The sequence below is a fragment of the Dermochelys coriacea genome, chromosome 3, assembly GCF_009764565.3.
Source record: "Dermochelys coriacea isolate rDerCor1 chromosome 3, rDerCor1.pri.v4, whole genome shotgun sequence".
NCBI classification, from domain to species: domain Eukaryota; kingdom Metazoa; phylum Chordata; order Testudines; family Dermochelyidae; genus Dermochelys; species Dermochelys coriacea.
In genome coordinates this window covers 152519496-152536414 of record NC_050070.1, presented here as the reverse complement: position 1 = coordinate 152536414, position 16919 = coordinate 152519496, and the positions used below count along the sequence as shown (strand labels likewise).

Below are 16919 nucleotides of genomic sequence, written 5' to 3'. Positions count from 1 at the left end.
AATTTACATATTTCTGTATTAATTTACTATAGCTTTCCTACATGTTTAATAAGAGTATTTTACAATAAATGTACCTTCTTAATGCAATAAAAAGGCACAGAAAGACCACTATGACAATCTAGAAAGAGAAAACAAGGAAGATCATGACAAGAAATCATTGCTGTTTCTGTGTAGTTTCAAATCATATATATTTGCACGTTCAACATATAAATAATTTTCTCTGAATATTTTCTCTGAGTATTTATTGATAGCAGAAATTGTAACAGCTACTCCAAAGGTGAGTTATTAATAAAATAGATCTCAACTCCTGTATACATGCTCCTAATGTGTGACTGGAAGTGCAACATAGGGTCTTCTGGACCCCAGATCTCAGATCCTGAAGACTGCTAAGACTCAAGGGCTACAAAGCCAAGTTTATTAGCAATAACAACAGTAAAATGAGACATAACGCATACATCCAAACTGAGCTCCCTTATTAAGCCCATTATTGCAATACCTATAAGTCTTACATACACAAAAACTCTGGTAACTTTATTATATATCCTGGGGACGGTATTCAACCTGCCCTGATCTTAAAGAGATGGCACCCTATCAACAAAGGTACTTCTCCTAGCTAGAATTCTAAAGCCATTAAACCCTCCTAAGGAGGGGCAGAGCAACACCACTTGCTGTGATAAGCAATAAACCTCTCCAAGTGCTGTGATCACTCAGCCAACAACATGCGGGGATATACCCACCTAAATTGCATGAATGCTCTCTAAGCCACTCATGAACTATACAGAGAGAGACACCAGCAAATCCCCCAACTCCCAAGCCCTGTACCCCAGAAATATAAGAGTTTACGCAGCTCAAGACTTTCTCTTGAACAATGCAAGCTCATTAATTACTTCACCACTTCATCAAAAGAGAGTGAACATGACCAGCCTTTGTAATCTGAGCAGATTCCCCAAGTACTTTAAATAAACTCAATGGTAAGGATAAAACATTAAAATAAGCTTATTAACAATAGAAAGATAGATTTTAAGTGATTATAAGTGCTAGGCATAAAGAACAGAGACGGTTACATGAGAAATAAAAAATAAAAGAAGTTTAGAATTTAGATTGCTATATCAGACTAAGCAAGATTTGAATCAAGCAGTTTTTCTGTGTTCTAAGCAATTCACAGTTATTAATACACAAGCTGAATTCCCTGCTCAGTCTGGGATCAAACTCCACAGTTCAAAGTCATTTTCTTCCCAGCGTTTTTGTTGCCTTCAGAATAGATGTGGGAGGGGAGAGGTCATGGCTGATATTACAGACTCCAATTTATACCCCCCAATCCATGCGCATGGAAAGATACAGTCTCAAACATGGAGTCAGAGGTCGTATGTGCTATGTGCCCTCCTGAGACACTGGACCTCCATTGTCTATGTGCTTCGGAAGGGATCCAGTGGGAGAGTGGATTTTCCTTAATGGGCCATCAACCCCTGGTTGGTTAGTCCTAATGCAAATCTGTCTTGGGAATGTTAGTTGCTCCTTTGTTGCCACCAAAAGGCCAGCTATGGGTATGTGACGGAGAGACTGCTGAGACTCATCAAGCCCTCGGATCGCTACTCCTTCCTGCTTCTCCACATGGGCACCAATGATACTGCCAAGAATTACCTTGAGCAGATCACTGCAAACTATGTGGCTCTGGGAAGAAGGATAAAGGAGTCTGAGGCACAAGGTCTCGTCCATCCTCCCCGTGGAAGGAAAAGGCCTGAGTAGAGACCGTCAAATTGTGGAAGTCAACGAATGGCTACACAGGTGGTGTCAGAGAGAAGGCTTTGGATTCTTTGACCATGGGATGGTGTTCCAAGAAGGAGTGCTAGGCAGAGACAGGCTCCACCTAACGAAGAGAGGGAAGAGCATCTTCGCAAGCAGGTTGGCTAACCTAGTGAGGAGGGCTTTTAACTAGGTTCACCAGGGGAAGGAGACCAAAGCCCTGAGGTAAGTGGGGACGTGGGATACCGGGAGGAAGCACGAAAAGGAGAGCGCAAAAGGGTAGGGCTCCTGCCTCATACTAAGAAAGCAGGACAAACAGCAGGTTATCTCAAGTGCTTATACACAAATGCAAGAAGCCTGGGAAACAAGCAGGGAAAACTGGAAGTCCTGGAACAGTCAAGGAATTATGATGTGATTGGAATAACAGAGATTTGGTGGGATAACTCACATGACTGGAGTACTGTCATGGATGGATATAAACTGTTCAGGAAGGACAGGCAGGGCAGAAAAGGTGGGGCAATTGCATTGTATGTAAGGGAGCAGTATGACTGCTCAGAGCTCAAGTATGAAGCTGCAGAAAAACCTGAATGTCTCTGGATTAAGTTTAGAAGCGTGAGCAACAAGGGTGATGTCGTGGTGGGAGTCTGCTATAGATCACCGGACCAGGGGGATGAGGTGAACAAGGCTTTCTTCCGGCAACTAACAGAAGTTACTAGATCGCAGGCCTGGTTCTTATGGGAGACTTCAACCACCCTGATATCTGCTGGAACAGCAATCCAGCAGTGCACAGACAATCCAGGAAGTTTTTGGAAAATGTAGGGGACAATTTCCTGGTGCAAGTGCTGGAGGAACCAACTAGGGGCAGAGCTCTTCTTGACCTGCTGCTCACAAACCGGGAAGAATTAGTAGGGGAAGCAAAAGTGGATGGGAACCTGGGAGGCAGTGACCATGAGATGGTCGAGTTCAGGATCCTGACACAGGGAAGAAAGGAGAGCAACAGAATACGGACCCTGGACTTCAGAAAAGCAGACTCTGACTCCCTCAGGGAACTGATGGGCAGGATCCCCTGGGAGAATAACATGAGGGGGAAAGAAGTCCAGGAGAGCTGGCTGTATTTTAAAGAATCCTTATTGAGGTTACAGGGACAAAACATCCTGATGTGTAGAAAGAATAGTAAATATGGCATGCGACCAGCTTGGCTTCACAGTGAAATCCTTGCTGATCTTAAACACAAAAAAGAAGAAGCTTACAAGAAGTGGAAGATTGGACAAATGACCAGGGAAGAGTATAAAAATCCTGCTCGGGCATGCAGGAGTGAAATCAGGAAGGCCAAATCACTCCTGGAGTTGCAGCTAGCAAGAGATGTTAAGAGTAACAAGAAGGGTTTCTTCAGGTATGTTAGCAACAAGAAGAAAGTCAAGGAAAGTGTGGGTCCTTTACTGAATGAGGGAGGCAACCTAGTGACAGAGGATGTGGAAAAAGCTAATGTACTCAATGCTTTTTTTGCCTCTGTCTTCAGGAACAAGGTGAGCTCCCAGACTGCTGCACTGGGCAGCACAACATGGGGAGGAGGTGACCAGCCCTCTGTGGAGAAAGAAGTGGTTTGGGACTATTTAGAAAATTTGGACGATCACAAGTCCATGGGGCCGGATGCGCTGCTTTCAAGAATGCTAAAGGAGTTGGCAGATGTGATTGCAGAGCCATTGGCCATTATCCTTGAAAACTCATGGCGATCGGGGGAGGTCATGGACGACTGGAAAAAGACTAATGTAGTGCCCATCTTTAAAAAACGGAAGGAGGAGGATCCTGGAAACTACAGACCAATCAGCCTCACCTCAGTCCCTGGAAAAATCATGGAGCAGGTCCTCAAGGAATCAATTCTGAAGCACTTAGAGGAGAGGAAAGTGATCAAGAACAGTCAGCACGGATTCACCAAGGGCAAATCATGCCTGACTAATCTAATTGCCGTCTATGACGAGATAACTGGCTCTGTGGATGAGGGGAAAGCAGTGGACATGTTGTTCCTTGACTTTAGCAAAGCTTTTGACATGGTCTCCCCCAGTATTCTTGCCAGTCAGTTAAAGACGTATGGGCTGAATGAATGGACTATAAGGTGGATAGAAAGCTGGCTAGATTGTCGGGCTCAATGAGTAGTGATCAATGGCTCCATGTCTAGTTGGCAGCCGGTATCAAGTGGAGTGCCCCAAGGGTTGGGCCTGGGGCCAGTTTTGTTCAATATCTTCATTAATGATTTAGAGGATGGTGTGGATTGCACCCTCAACAAGTTTGCAGATGACACTAAACTGGGAGGAGAGGTAGATATGCTGGAGGGTAGGGATAGGGTCCAGAGTGACCTGGACAAATTGGAGGATTGGGCCAAAAGAAATCTGATGCGGTTCAACAAGGACAAGTGCAGAGTCCTGCACTTATGACCAAAGAATCCCATACACAGGCTGGGGACCGACTGGCTAAGTGGCAGTTCTTGAGAAAAGGACCTGGGGATTACAGTGGATGAGAAGCTGGATATGAATCAACAGCGTGTCCTTGTTGCCAAGAAGGCTAACGACATATTGGGCTGCATTAGTAGGAGCATTGCCAGCAGATCCAGGGAAGTGATTATTCCCCTCTATTCGGCACTAGTGAGGCTACATTTGGAGTATTGTGTCCAGTTTTGGGCACCCCACTACAGAAGGGATATGGACAAATTGTAGAGAGTCCAGCAGAGGGCAACGAAAATGATTAGGGGGCTGAGGCACATGACTTATGAGACGAGGCTGAGGGAACTTGGCTTATTTAGTCTGCGGGGAAAAAGGAGTGAGGGGGGGATTTGATAGCTGCCTTCAACTAACTGAAGGGGAGTTCCAAAGAGGATGCAGCTAGTCTGTTCTCAGTGCTAGCAGAACAAGGAACAATGGTCTCAAGTTACAGTGGGAGAGGTCTAGGCTGGTTATTAGGAAACACTATTTCACTAGGAGGGTGGTGAAGCACTGGAATGGGTTAGCTAGGGAGGTGGTGGAATTTCCATCCTTAGAGATTTTTAAGGCCTGGCTTAATTGGGGTTGGTCCTGCTTTGAGCAGGGGTTTGGACTAGATGACCTCCTGAGGTCTCTTCCAACTCTAATAGTCTACGATTCTATGTGTGATTTAGGAAAACAGTTAGGCAGAAGTCTGATAAAGGTGGAAATCAGAAACCACCTGACTTAGGAGTTTTAGTTGTGGTCTCATTAAGATCCTTTCTTTACAAACTATACTGCTAAGTGAACCTTGATGGAACTCACAAAAAGGCCTGAAATTTTTAATTCCAACAAGCAATCCAAGACTGTGGAAAGAGACAACTGGAAAGGAGAAAGTATGGCACTGGTTACACCAACGATTATCTTCTCCATTTCTGAAGGTAAATATGTCTTGTACTTTTCCACAGCTAAAAGGAATCTACAATTTGTACTTCAATTGAACCGGCAGCTTCTAGTTCCAAAAACCTTTGCGAAACCATGTTATCTTGCAGAATGTTCAGATTGGGGTGAAGCATCTGACCTGCCTCCTGAGACAACAGTCAAGGCTTGACTGGGAGCCACCATGAAGGGCAAAAGGTGAGTCTGATGTGGTGAGGAAACCAAACTTGTCTTGGCTGTGTTGTTGCAATCAAAATTACCTTGGCTTGGTCCTGTCCGATCTTGATATGAAAGTTTAAGAGCAATGGAGTTGGAGTATATGCATAAAAAAGACCTTTTGTTAATGCAATGAAGAAAGCGTCTCCCAGAGACTGGAGATCAAGTCCCCCTCTGGAACAGAATTTCCTCCACTTTGTGCCATGGCAAAAAGGTTGACCTCTGGAAATCCCCAAGCTAGGAGTACGTTATTGAAGACTCATGAGTCCAACTCCCATTTGTAATTTAGAGGGAAGTGTCTGCTGAGGTTGTTTGCCAGGGTGTTTTGTATACCCAAGAGGTAAGAAGTTGAGATGACTATCTGATTGGCTTTGCACCAATTCCCAGTTCTAAAGATTCATCTGCTTTGGTGCAGAGTGAGGGGGGATGTGCTCTGCCCTGACAATTGATATAATTGTCATAATCATATAATATATACAAACTATGTTGTCTGTCAGGATCTTGATGGCCTTGTTTTTGAGTAGGGAAGGAAAATGATGCCAAGCATTCTGATCACTCAAACTCCAATAGATTGATGTTCCTGTTGTGGCCATTTTCCCTCAACTGTACGAGGATCCAAAAAACCTGCTTCCCAGCCCAAGTGGAAAATGTCTGATGTTAACATGACCAAAGGGGGATTCTGGTTGAACAGGAATCCTGCACAAACCTTGGACAGATTACTTCACCAGGTGACTGAATTACTCAGGCGCATACAGATACCTGTTTGTGCAGATTGTGTTTGTTAGTTACATAAACTGTCCTAAGCCACCCCTGGAAACTTTGAAGGTGCAACCTGCCATTTTGTGCCACAAAAACTGAAGTGCCATGCATCCCAGCAGTTACAGACATGTCCTTAACTGGAACTTGAGGACAGAGCTGTACACTTTGGATAAAGTCCTTTAGAGCCAGAAGGAGATAAAGTCTACCTATTATCAATATCAGAAATGCTTCTAAAAACAGAATTTGCTGTGTAGGGGGTAAGATCAAATTCTCGAGATTTACCTGCAGGCCTAGACTTTGACATAGTGAAGTTGTTGTTTGAACTACCTCCTGATATAACCAGCCCCTGGGGAGTGAGTCATCAAGGTAGGGAAAGAGAGTTATTCCTAGACAACGGAGGTAGGAGCTACGACTATCATGATTTTTGAGAACACCTTTGGGATTGAAGACAGGCTGAAGGGTAGGACCTGATAGTGGTAATGATTGTGATTGAATGTGAAACAAAGAAATCTTTTGTGAGAAAGATGAATTGCTATGTGGATATAGGTTTCAGAGTGGTAGCCGTGTTAGTCTGTATCAGTAAAAACAACAAGGAGTCCTTGTGGCACCTTAGAGACTAACAAATTTATTTGGAATCTGTATATCCACATCAGCCACACCATCGGGGCTTGTTCATCTGCATCTCTACGAATGTGATATACGCCATCATGTGCCAGCAATGCCTCTCTGCCATGTACATTGGCCAAACCGGACTGCCTCTACGTAAAAGAATAAATAGACACAAATCAGACATCAAGAATCATAACATTCAAAAAACAGTAGGAGAACACTTTAATCTCCCTGGACACTCAGACTTAAAAGTGGCAATTCTTCAACGAAGCGGACTCCAATGAGAAACTGCAGAACTGGAATTAATTTGCAAACACCATCAAATTAGGCCTAAATAAAGACTGGGAGTGGATGGGTCACTACAAAAAGTAATTTTCCCCCTCTGCGGATACTCACACCTTCTTGTCAACTGTTGGAAATGGGTGACGTCCACCTTGATTGCATTGGCCTTGTTAGCACTACAAAAAGTAATTTTCCTCCTTTGATATTCACCCCTTCTTCTCAACTGTTGAGAATAGGCCACTTCCACCTTACTTGAATTAGCCTTGTTAGCACTGACCCCCCCACTTGGTAAGGCAACTCCCATCTTTCCATGTGCTGTAATATTTTTACTGCTTTCTGTATTTTTCACTCCATGCATCTGATGAAGTGGGTTTTAGCCCACAAAAGCTTATGCCCCAATAAATTTGTTAATCTCTAAGTGCCACAAGGACTGCTTGTTGTTTATGTGGATATATGCATTTTTGATGTTGAGGATCGCAAACCAGTCTCTGGATTCAGGGAGGGAATTATAGCTGCTAGGGACACTACCCTGAATTTTAGATGTCTGACATGCTTCTTCAATTGTCTGAAATCTAATATCAGCTTCCAATCCCTGTTTTTCTTGAGTATTAGAAAGCATCTTGAATAGAATCCTTTTCCCCTGTGTTGAAGTGGGACTGGTGTTATGCCTCTTAGACTTCAGAGTGATGAAATCTCCTGTGTCAGCAAATTAATCTGAGAGGGCTCCCTAAGGGGGGACAGAGAAGGGGGTTGGAAGGGCAGGATGGAGGTAAATTGGACAATACAACCCAAACTAATGGCCTCCAATGTCCATCTGTCCGGTATTATAGCCTCCCATACTTGAACAGAGAGAGTTAGTGCCCACATTGAGGAAGGGGGGATTGTGCATTGCAGCAGAGAAAACCTGGTCATTGGGTGGTCTACACTCTTGACCGAATCATCAGAACTGGTGCTTGGACAATGTTAAAGGCTGGAATGACACAATCTAGGTAGTTGACAGCTTTTTCTTTGAAAATTTCAACCTCTTAGCTGGTGGTTCCAGTGGCCTGCAGAAGGTGGAAGAGTGAGTAGGGTAGGATCTTTGTGCCAAATGAGACCTGCTAAACTTATTATTTGCAGGGGTGTATATCCATAAAGATTTAAGTGTTGCCATGGAGTCCTTTAGGGTATTAAGCGAATCGTTTGTGGAAACTGCAAAAAGCTTCTGGCCATCAAAAAGTAAATTTTACAGGGAAACCACACAATGGAAAGAAGGAAGCTCATCTCCTCACTACTCTGTTGTAAATAGACCTGGCTGCAGTATCATATGAAGCCTGCAGTGAAGTTTTTTCCAAGAGTTGACCCTCCTTTATTATGACTTATTATCCAGAACTGTTCTGGATGTACCTGTAGTAAATGGTCAATAAATGCATTAAACTTCTCATAGTTCAGGTAGTCATATTTCGATATCAGCACCTGGTGATTACCTTTCCTGAACTGTAATGTTGCTAATGAGTAGCTCTTACAACCAAAAACGTCTAGAGGTTTCTGGTCCTTATAAGGGATGGCTTTTTGGGTATGTTGCCTGCCCCTTTCATTGACCGGGGCGACAACAAAATAATTTGTTGCTGGGTGAGAGAATCAAGGCCAGGATTTTTTATCAGCTTGTTTGCATGTATGTGGGGGACATTGCTGGGGTTTAGCCGATGGACTAAGCTAGCTCAAGGAGGGATTCAGTAATTTGCAGTGCAACCAGTGCTGAGGAAGAGCTGTGCACTATGTCCAGGAGCTTGCGATGGAAAACCCAGACTTCTTTCAGGGGAATGTGCAGGGTGTCAGCGACCCACTGCATCAGATCCTGTAAATGTTTAAAGTCATTAGCTAACAATAACAGAGGTGGCTTTACGCCTCATCAGGTGATGACAAAGAGACGTTTGTAAGGTGAGTAACCTCCTTGTCCACCCTTGCCTCTTTCTCCTCAAAGGTCTTCTTGGACTTTTAAAGTGGAGTGAAGGGATAGATAGTACTGGGGAATGAGGTCTTCTGTGTTCCCTATAGGACTGAGTTGATGTCTCTCATAATTACTGCCAGTACATTGCCCATGAATCCCAGTAAGGCCAATGAGGGAGACCATAAGGCATGTGGGGAGATATCCAATGTTGGTCATACCAAGTATTAGCAGACAGGGGTCTAGTGTCCTATCTTTGTTGCAGCCACATTAGGGAATAACATCTCCTGGAATAAATTGGAGAGTCTTGAACAGAAAGTTCAGACTCTGAGTTGGAATGCTCCTCCATATATATAATCAGAGGTAATAACCCCTCCTCATGGATAGTAGAAGATGAAGAAGAGGAAGGTCTCACAAAAACATGAGCAGTCAACGACCCTCTTGACCTCAATACTGAGAGGAGTACTCAGGTCACAAGGACTGGAGATTCAAGCTCATTTGGTATCCTGAGGTCTTTCAGGTACTGGAATTCCTGCAGTACCCAGGAGCACAAAAGAACTAGCTAAAAGCACTGATGATGTTACAGAAACCATTGTGTGAGGTGCTGATGTTGGTACCAACTGGGTAAAGGATTCCACTGAATCCGTTCTCTTGGTCATAGCAGTCTTTCATACTAAGCCCTTTACCATTGAGGTATGGGACTTAGGTGAAGTCTTAACGTGCTTCACAGTACCCAAAGTGCTCAGAGTCTTACTAGCAATCCTCTCAGGGTCTGAGGTCTCTGGTGACCAGATCTTATTTGATGAGGAAGAGAAGGTTACTCACCCTGTGCAGTAACTGAGATTCTTCAAGATGGGTGTCCCAGTGGGTGCTCCACTTCAGGTGAATGTGCGTCCCTGCATCTTTGATTGAAGAATTTCAGCAGCAGTGCTCATTTGGGTCATGCATGTGCTGTCCCCGTCTTGTGCTGTTGTTGGCATCTACCTTGCGTATGTGTCCAGCCCCCCCCCCAGTTCCTTCTCTACTGTAGAGTCCAGAAATTGAACTCCAAAGTAGAGGGGAGGTGGGGAGGTAGTGGAGCACCTACAGGGAAACTCATCTTGAAGAACCTCAGTTACTGCACAGGGTGAGTAACCCTCTCTTCTTCTTTGAAGAGAGTGTCCCTGTGGGTGCTCCACTTCAGGTGACTGTTGAGCAGTGTCTCTCATTGGACAGAAGGAACTTCAGCATTGCTTGTGTAAGCGATGATAGCACTGTAAGATCTAGCAATGTGTCCAATCTTAAACCCTTGTTTATTGTGGAATGTTTTGTGAACATGTGTATGGACATCCAAGTGGCTGCTCTACACGTCCATGATCAGTATGTTGTTTAGGAAGGCTACTGAAGCTGATCAAGATCTGGGAAAATGAGTTCAGATCCTCTGTAGGGGCTGCAGGTCCTTCTGTTGGTAGCAGAGATGCACAGATTAGTGGGTACTGATTTAAACTGCACTGACAGAGTCAGTAATGGAGTCAACATCACTGGTGGGTCAAGCCTCGCTTGGGATGTTAACAGGGAACATCAAGCCAAGGCTCATACACTCACCTTAGTACAGTTAGCATCTGAGATGATTTATTTGAGGCACAATAATCCCCAGGGTCCTTTGTGTAGCTCAAGAAGCCCTTCCCGGGTCTTGAAGCTAGAGATTGATCTGAAGTAGTCACAGTTTGGGGCATCTTATGAGAAGATCCTGGTGAAGGGGAGTGCCTCCTCTTCTCACAGTGGGAAATAGACAAAGCTGTGGGAGCACTCCTCACTGGTATAAAGTCAAATCTCAGAACTTGCGAGGGGCCAGCATTAGAAGATGCGTGGGGGGACTGCATGAATAGATATGCTGTCCGGGACATTTGTGTTCTTTTAAGAAAAAAACAACTAATGCTGCATTTTTCTCTGATGTGTCCCTCATCCTGACATAACAGTCAGCGAGTATGTGGGTTGTTTGTTGGCATTGCCACCCGGCTGGAGGGGTAATGTTTAAAGCATGAGGACTTTAGTCTTTTAAACCCAAGCATCTCAGGCCTTGAAAAACCAAGATAGGGACAAAAATGCAAAATGACACAAAATTATTTACTAACTATCCTAATCTAACTACCATTTACCAAATAAAAGATGTGAGAAAGCTCACGGGAAAAACCATAAGCAAAGTGCATGGGGACCTCCAACTTTTAGCCATGGAAGATGAGAAGGAACTGAGGGAAGGTCAGGGCAGCTCCATCCTTTAAACCCACAGCTGAAGACACAGGTAAGCACAGGGTACTATTAGTGAAAGCTCTCCAACCCAAGTGCACTTCATATGCACATACCTAAGTAGAACAGACTTGTGCAATCACTTGAAGAAGAACCTCTCTTTTCTGGCAAGAGATCTACCCAGAAAGAGATCCAACTCTTGCCCATCAGTGGGTGTCAATAATAAGGAATGTTTACAACATCCACATATTTATCTTTATCACAATGTTTGAAATATTTACCTATAGTTAGAATGCTTCCTCAGATACCTTGGTAAATTTAACTACCACAGGGGATAAATGTGCAGTTTTCAATGGTGTCCACTGTACACAGTATATAGCAAAACTTACATTTGTGAAACGTTTTCCCAAAGTGAGAACATAATTCCTATAATATTAATGGGAGCTATGAGTACACAAGATCTGGAAAACAGATACCTATATCATTTACAAAACTGTAGGCAAGTATATTCCTGCAGTTAATAATTTGTAAATAACCATAAGAAAGGCAAGAAATTTAAGGATCAGGTAAATATAAAAGCCTTTGCACAAGTTGTGAAATTTGTTATTATTTTCCTAACAAACTCTACCATTCACCAAATAAAGCCAAATCATACAGTCCTTTTCCAGTCAAAGCTCCCACTGAAGTCCAAGGGGTTCTGAATATGTAAAAATCATGAGATTATGGCCTTGAATAAGTTACAGATAACAATGTTACTTACCTCTAAACTTTCAATTTTTGTCATGAAGTCTATAAAATCTACATCAAATTCAGTTTTTCGTGGGTCAAGAATATCATATTGTTTCTTTTGAACTCTCTGGTAGATATTTTTGAACTTTATTGCCATAATATCTATCCCTTCAATTGTAGACATACTAAGTGCAGAAAATGTTTGTACTATAGTAATCATCTCTGTAATCTGAAATAAAAAAGTATTTTTCACACTCAGATCAAATTATGAATTTATTTCAATTCATTTAGTTTTCTTGTGGTGCTTCTTGTTGACAAAGGAATAATTACATCCTGGGCTAAACAGACTAGACTGAGATCAATGGCCAGTCTGCTCTGATTGGTTATTTCACTTAGAATTCCTCACCTAAATACTCACAACAAAACACTGCTCCCTCAACTTCTTACCCCAACCCTCACCATCACTCAACCTAATCTAAATTGTTTCAATATTTTTGCTCTGTTTTTCTTGGTATCTTGAGGAAGGTTTATCTGTAGTTAACTTTTACATTAAATTACATTTAATATCTGAGTGATAGGGTGGGGAATGGCTCAAAAGCTGAAGCATCAACGTTTAAGATATACAAACGGGAATTTCCAAGCGCAACAGACAGACCACAAGAACTAGTATATGCACTGTATGATTACCAAGGAAAAACACAATGCCTAAGGGCTTTGCTCACTGTTTTGATCTCTGCTGCCCTGCAGGCATGAGTCCCTCCCCTTTCCGGGAAGCATCTGCAAGCTCAGCTGTCAGATCATTAATGTGGATTGCTCCTGTTTTGCCCTGCACTAGGAACACAGAGGAAGACAGGCTGCTGCTGCAGGGAGTGGGGGGCGGGGAGGGGATGGACTGCTGTGCTGCTTTGACATTTTTTAGCATGGAGAGCTCACAGACCTGTGCAGGATGCCTCTCCTGCTTCCGGCAGCTGAGGAGGCTGTGGGAGAACTCTTAGGGAAATCACAGAGCCATAGGCAGGCAAAGCAGGCTGCTTCGGGAGAGACTGCTGTACTGAGCAGAGCTGGGGGCTGATGGGGGGGGTTCCCCCACCCTCTGCCTCAGGATAGGTTGGACAGCCTGCTGTCTCCCCCCACACCACTCTCCTCCCTTTCCCCCACCCCCGCCCACTTCAGCTGAAAAGTGTCTGACAATCTATTAGGGTGCCATGGAACTATGGGATTGAGAAACCTGCATCATGTGACGCTGTACCTGCCCCAGGAGGCATTGCAAACCCTTCCTAAAGCATCCTGCGGACAGTTGCATAGTGGGATAGATACCAAAGCTCACGGCTATAAATGCAAGAGTTGATAGTGTGGATGCACTCTGCCCACACAAGGAGCATAGTGTAGACATGTAACAGCAGTTTTAACTAAAGTGGCATAACTTTTGCCAACAAAACTTTGTAGGGTAGACAATTTTTCTTTGTTTTTGGAATAGGCTTCAGTTTTTAGTCTCCAGTCATACTCAGACATTGGGTCAGAGTAGAGAAACATTTTCCACAGATGTACATGTCTTAAGTAATAGGAGACACTATTTTAATAATAGGAGACAACTATTTTATTTAGTTGTTTCTATTTCCCACATCCCTCTTCCTGTTTCTTGTACCTATGGCTTTGGGTTACATATGTATTGCAAAAAAGAAAAGGAGTACTTGTGGCACCTTAGAGACTAACAAATTTATTTGAGCATAAGCTTTCGTGAGCTATTGTCCTCACAGCAGAGACTAGTAATCATTTTGTATCTTGCTCATCACTAAGCACGTTGTTGGTGCTTTAAAAACAGTACTAACAAAAAGGCTTTGTGACCCTTTAAGTGAAAAGTTTTGAAGAAGTGCTCTAGAATCATAGTGACAATCTCTGCATTTTACAAGATGGTCTAAGGACAAGTATGCCCTAATGATGTCCATCCCCTTTGCACAAGAGAATAGAAATATGTCCTCCTTGGTTGCAAGAGGCTTAGATCCAATCACTGCCTAGCTTTTCAACATATTGGGAGCATCTGGGTCTGGAGTTTTTATTGGTTTAATCAGAGGATCTCAGCTGACATTTGCAGGTAGCAATGATGGTGGAATCATAGGGTTAGAAGGGACTGCAAGGCTCAGTCTAACCCCCAAATAAGCTGAGGAGGAGTTCACCAACTGATTATCTTATACAGACAGCCCATTCACCAGATTTTCCAGCACAGTTGCCTTGCTTTCAAGACAAACAGAATACCAGTTGATCTGAGACTAAGGATCTCTTTGATCCACCTGGGGTTACTTCATGGCCCTTGGACCCAGGATATGAAAGTCTCCAGCCTGGGTTTCTTAGGGAATTCTTTAAATGTTTCTTTCTGATTTTGTTCTGTGCAAGTGGGATCAATTTGGAGGAACTGATCCTAAACTGATTTTGCATCCGATGAAGTGAGCTGTAGCTCACGAAAGCTTATGCTCTAATAAATTTGTTAGTCTCTAACGTACCACAAGTACTCCTTTTCTTTTTGTGAATACAGACTAACAGGGCTGCTATTCTGTAAACTGATTTTGCAAATGCACTGATTAATGCTGAAGACTCATGCACAAGAGTTTGCCAGAGGGCACTGAAGACAAAAGGCTCTCAAGGGTTATCAGGCCACCTGCATGGAGCTAATCCACCACTCTCTCTTTCCATATTCAAATCCCTCCTAAAATGTCACTTCTACAAAACCCACAGGAAGAGAACAAAAAAAAAAAAAAAAAAAAACAAACCACACCAGCAACCAACAGCTCGAAAACAATCCTCCCTTTGGGTTTCCTAGTCTTCACTTCTCCATTTTTTATTTTTTACAGTTTGTTCCAAAGCCCACTAAATTAACAAGACTCTTTCCATTCATGTTAATGGGGTTTGGATAGATTATAAACTCTTTAGGATACATAATTATCTTATTTTTTTTGTCATGTACAACACAAATAATACTATGGGAGCTTAATAAATAAACAAATTAATAATAAAAACATCATGTTTTGAAGATTTGAAGTGCAATGTGTGTGTGGTGGGTCTCTTTCTTTTTATAATCTCTGGGGGGGAAAGCCTTATGTATTTTGGCAAAAATGTAAATCTATTATTTTTTTTCCCTCTGCCCATCTAACTTAGGCTTTGTCTACACTGGAACTTCATCGGCAAAACTTTTGTCATTCAGGGGTGTTGAAAAAAAACAAAAAAAACAAAAACCACACACCCTGAAAGACAAAAGTTTTACTGACGAAAAGTACCAGTGTGAACAGCACTTTGTCGTCAGGAGTGCTCTCTTGCCCACAAAGTCACTGCTGCTTGAGCAGGGTGGAAGTTTTTTGGCAGGAGAGCTTTCTCCTGTCGACAAACAGCAGATACACTGCGCGCCTTTTAGCAGTGTGGCGGTAGTGGCACAGCCATATTGCTAAAAGCTGCACAAAGCTTTAGGTTCGGATTAATTGATTTTTCTGAACCCTTTTAAAAAACTGAATTTTAGGCTGAGACTAAGCATAGAAAGTCAAACATGAAATTTTTTAAGAAACTATGAGCAAATGAAAAAAGTGAGTTGCAACTCTTAACTACAGCTTTCGTTATCTGTGAAAGTCATAATAATTTGATGGTCTAAGAAATCAAGAGAAATGCCGTATTTATCCAAAACCATCAATTATATTTAAAAAAAATCTTTCATATTGAAATAAGAATACAGCACACTAAGCAATTCTTTAGTCAATCTACAAAAAATCTCATTAAAGACATGCACAATTACTTACTTTTTCTAGCCTTTTACAAAAAGCTTCGAATTTGCCAAAAATATACATCTCTGATACTTCAAATGTCTTTTCCCCTAGAGCTTCCAAAATCTGTTTCCTTGTTTTATGAAAGCATTTTTGATATTCTTTAAATAAAAAAATGCAGTCCTAAAAAAGTTGAGAAACAAATGCAATAACTATCAGATGGAAAGAAACATGCAATATTTCTTATATACAAAAAAAATCTGTTGTTTCTGTTGGCTGTTCTGTATTTTAGAAAATGGTTTTTTTTTTGTAATTAGTCCACATTATCATTTTGATATTGAAACAGAATTTTGCAACCAGACTTGTGGCCTATTCCTTGTGTCTTGCACTAACATGGAGAAATTCCTCTTATTTAGCACTTACTATTCTCATTTCAAAAAGAAAAAAGTGATGAGGAGAAAATGTGAAAAACCAAACTAATTATGTTAGATGGATGACCACTAAGGATTTCCTGTATTTATCTTACTTTATGATTAAGAATAATTGACTCAAAACTATCGCTGCAAGGAGTTAATCTTTACCAAATCCCATATCAGTGTTACCCTTGAACATCTCAGATCCTTCAGATTTCTTTTCTTACACTTGCTACATTTGTCTTGTCTTAGGTCTGATCCAGCAAAAATTTACGCATGCTTAACTTTCCTCACTGAATAGTTCTACTGACTTCTCCCTCCCTCTTGCTGAAGTATTAAGTATTATTCAAATATTATTATTACCCCTAAAATTAAGCATGTGCGTAAGCCTTTGCAGGATCAAGGCCCTAGACTGTAAACCCTTCAGAGCAGAGGCTTTTACCATGTGTTGTAAAGCACCTAACAAAAGGGGGTGCTAAGGATGGCTGGGGAGCCACTGAGGCCTAGTGACCTAATAATAATTAGCAAAAATACTTCAGTAAGAGGGGAACAAGACAAGAAGTTGTATGGTAAAGGAGAAAGAGGAGACAAACGATTTTGACACACAGTGGCTGTATCAAGAAGAAGCCAAAACAGAAAACAGTACTTTCTATAAGCATACTATTAACATAGCGTGGTTAAAACTAGCTATGCCAACATGAGCATTTCCAGTTTAAAATGTAGAGGAAAAAGGTTGACGGCAATTAGGCAGCAGCTCTTTCAAATATTATACCTAACGTAAAAAACTCTGTCTTGGCTGTCCAGGAGTAGAATTCCGCAGAAAAGCCATTTAAGTACATGTTGAACTGCAAGCAAATGTTTAAGTGGTTTGTTGAATGGG

At 42.2% G+C, this 16919-nt stretch overlaps 1 protein-coding gene across 1 annotated transcript in view; it reads right to left on the bottom strand.

The window, feature by feature from the left end:
- The window catches only part of DNAH8 (dynein axonemal heavy chain 8), a 617537-nt gene that overhangs the window by 486300 nt on the left and 114318 nt on the right, over window positions 1–16919 (bottom strand). Inside the window, exons 12-13 of the mRNA XM_043511607.1 lie at window positions 15663–15809; window positions 11915–12112 (exon numbers count right to left, since the gene is read on the bottom strand). Coding sequence (XP_043367542.1) covers window positions 11915–12112; window positions 15663–15809 — 345 coding nt within the window. The remainder of the gene's footprint in view (window positions 1–11914; window positions 12113–15662; window positions 15810–16919) is intronic.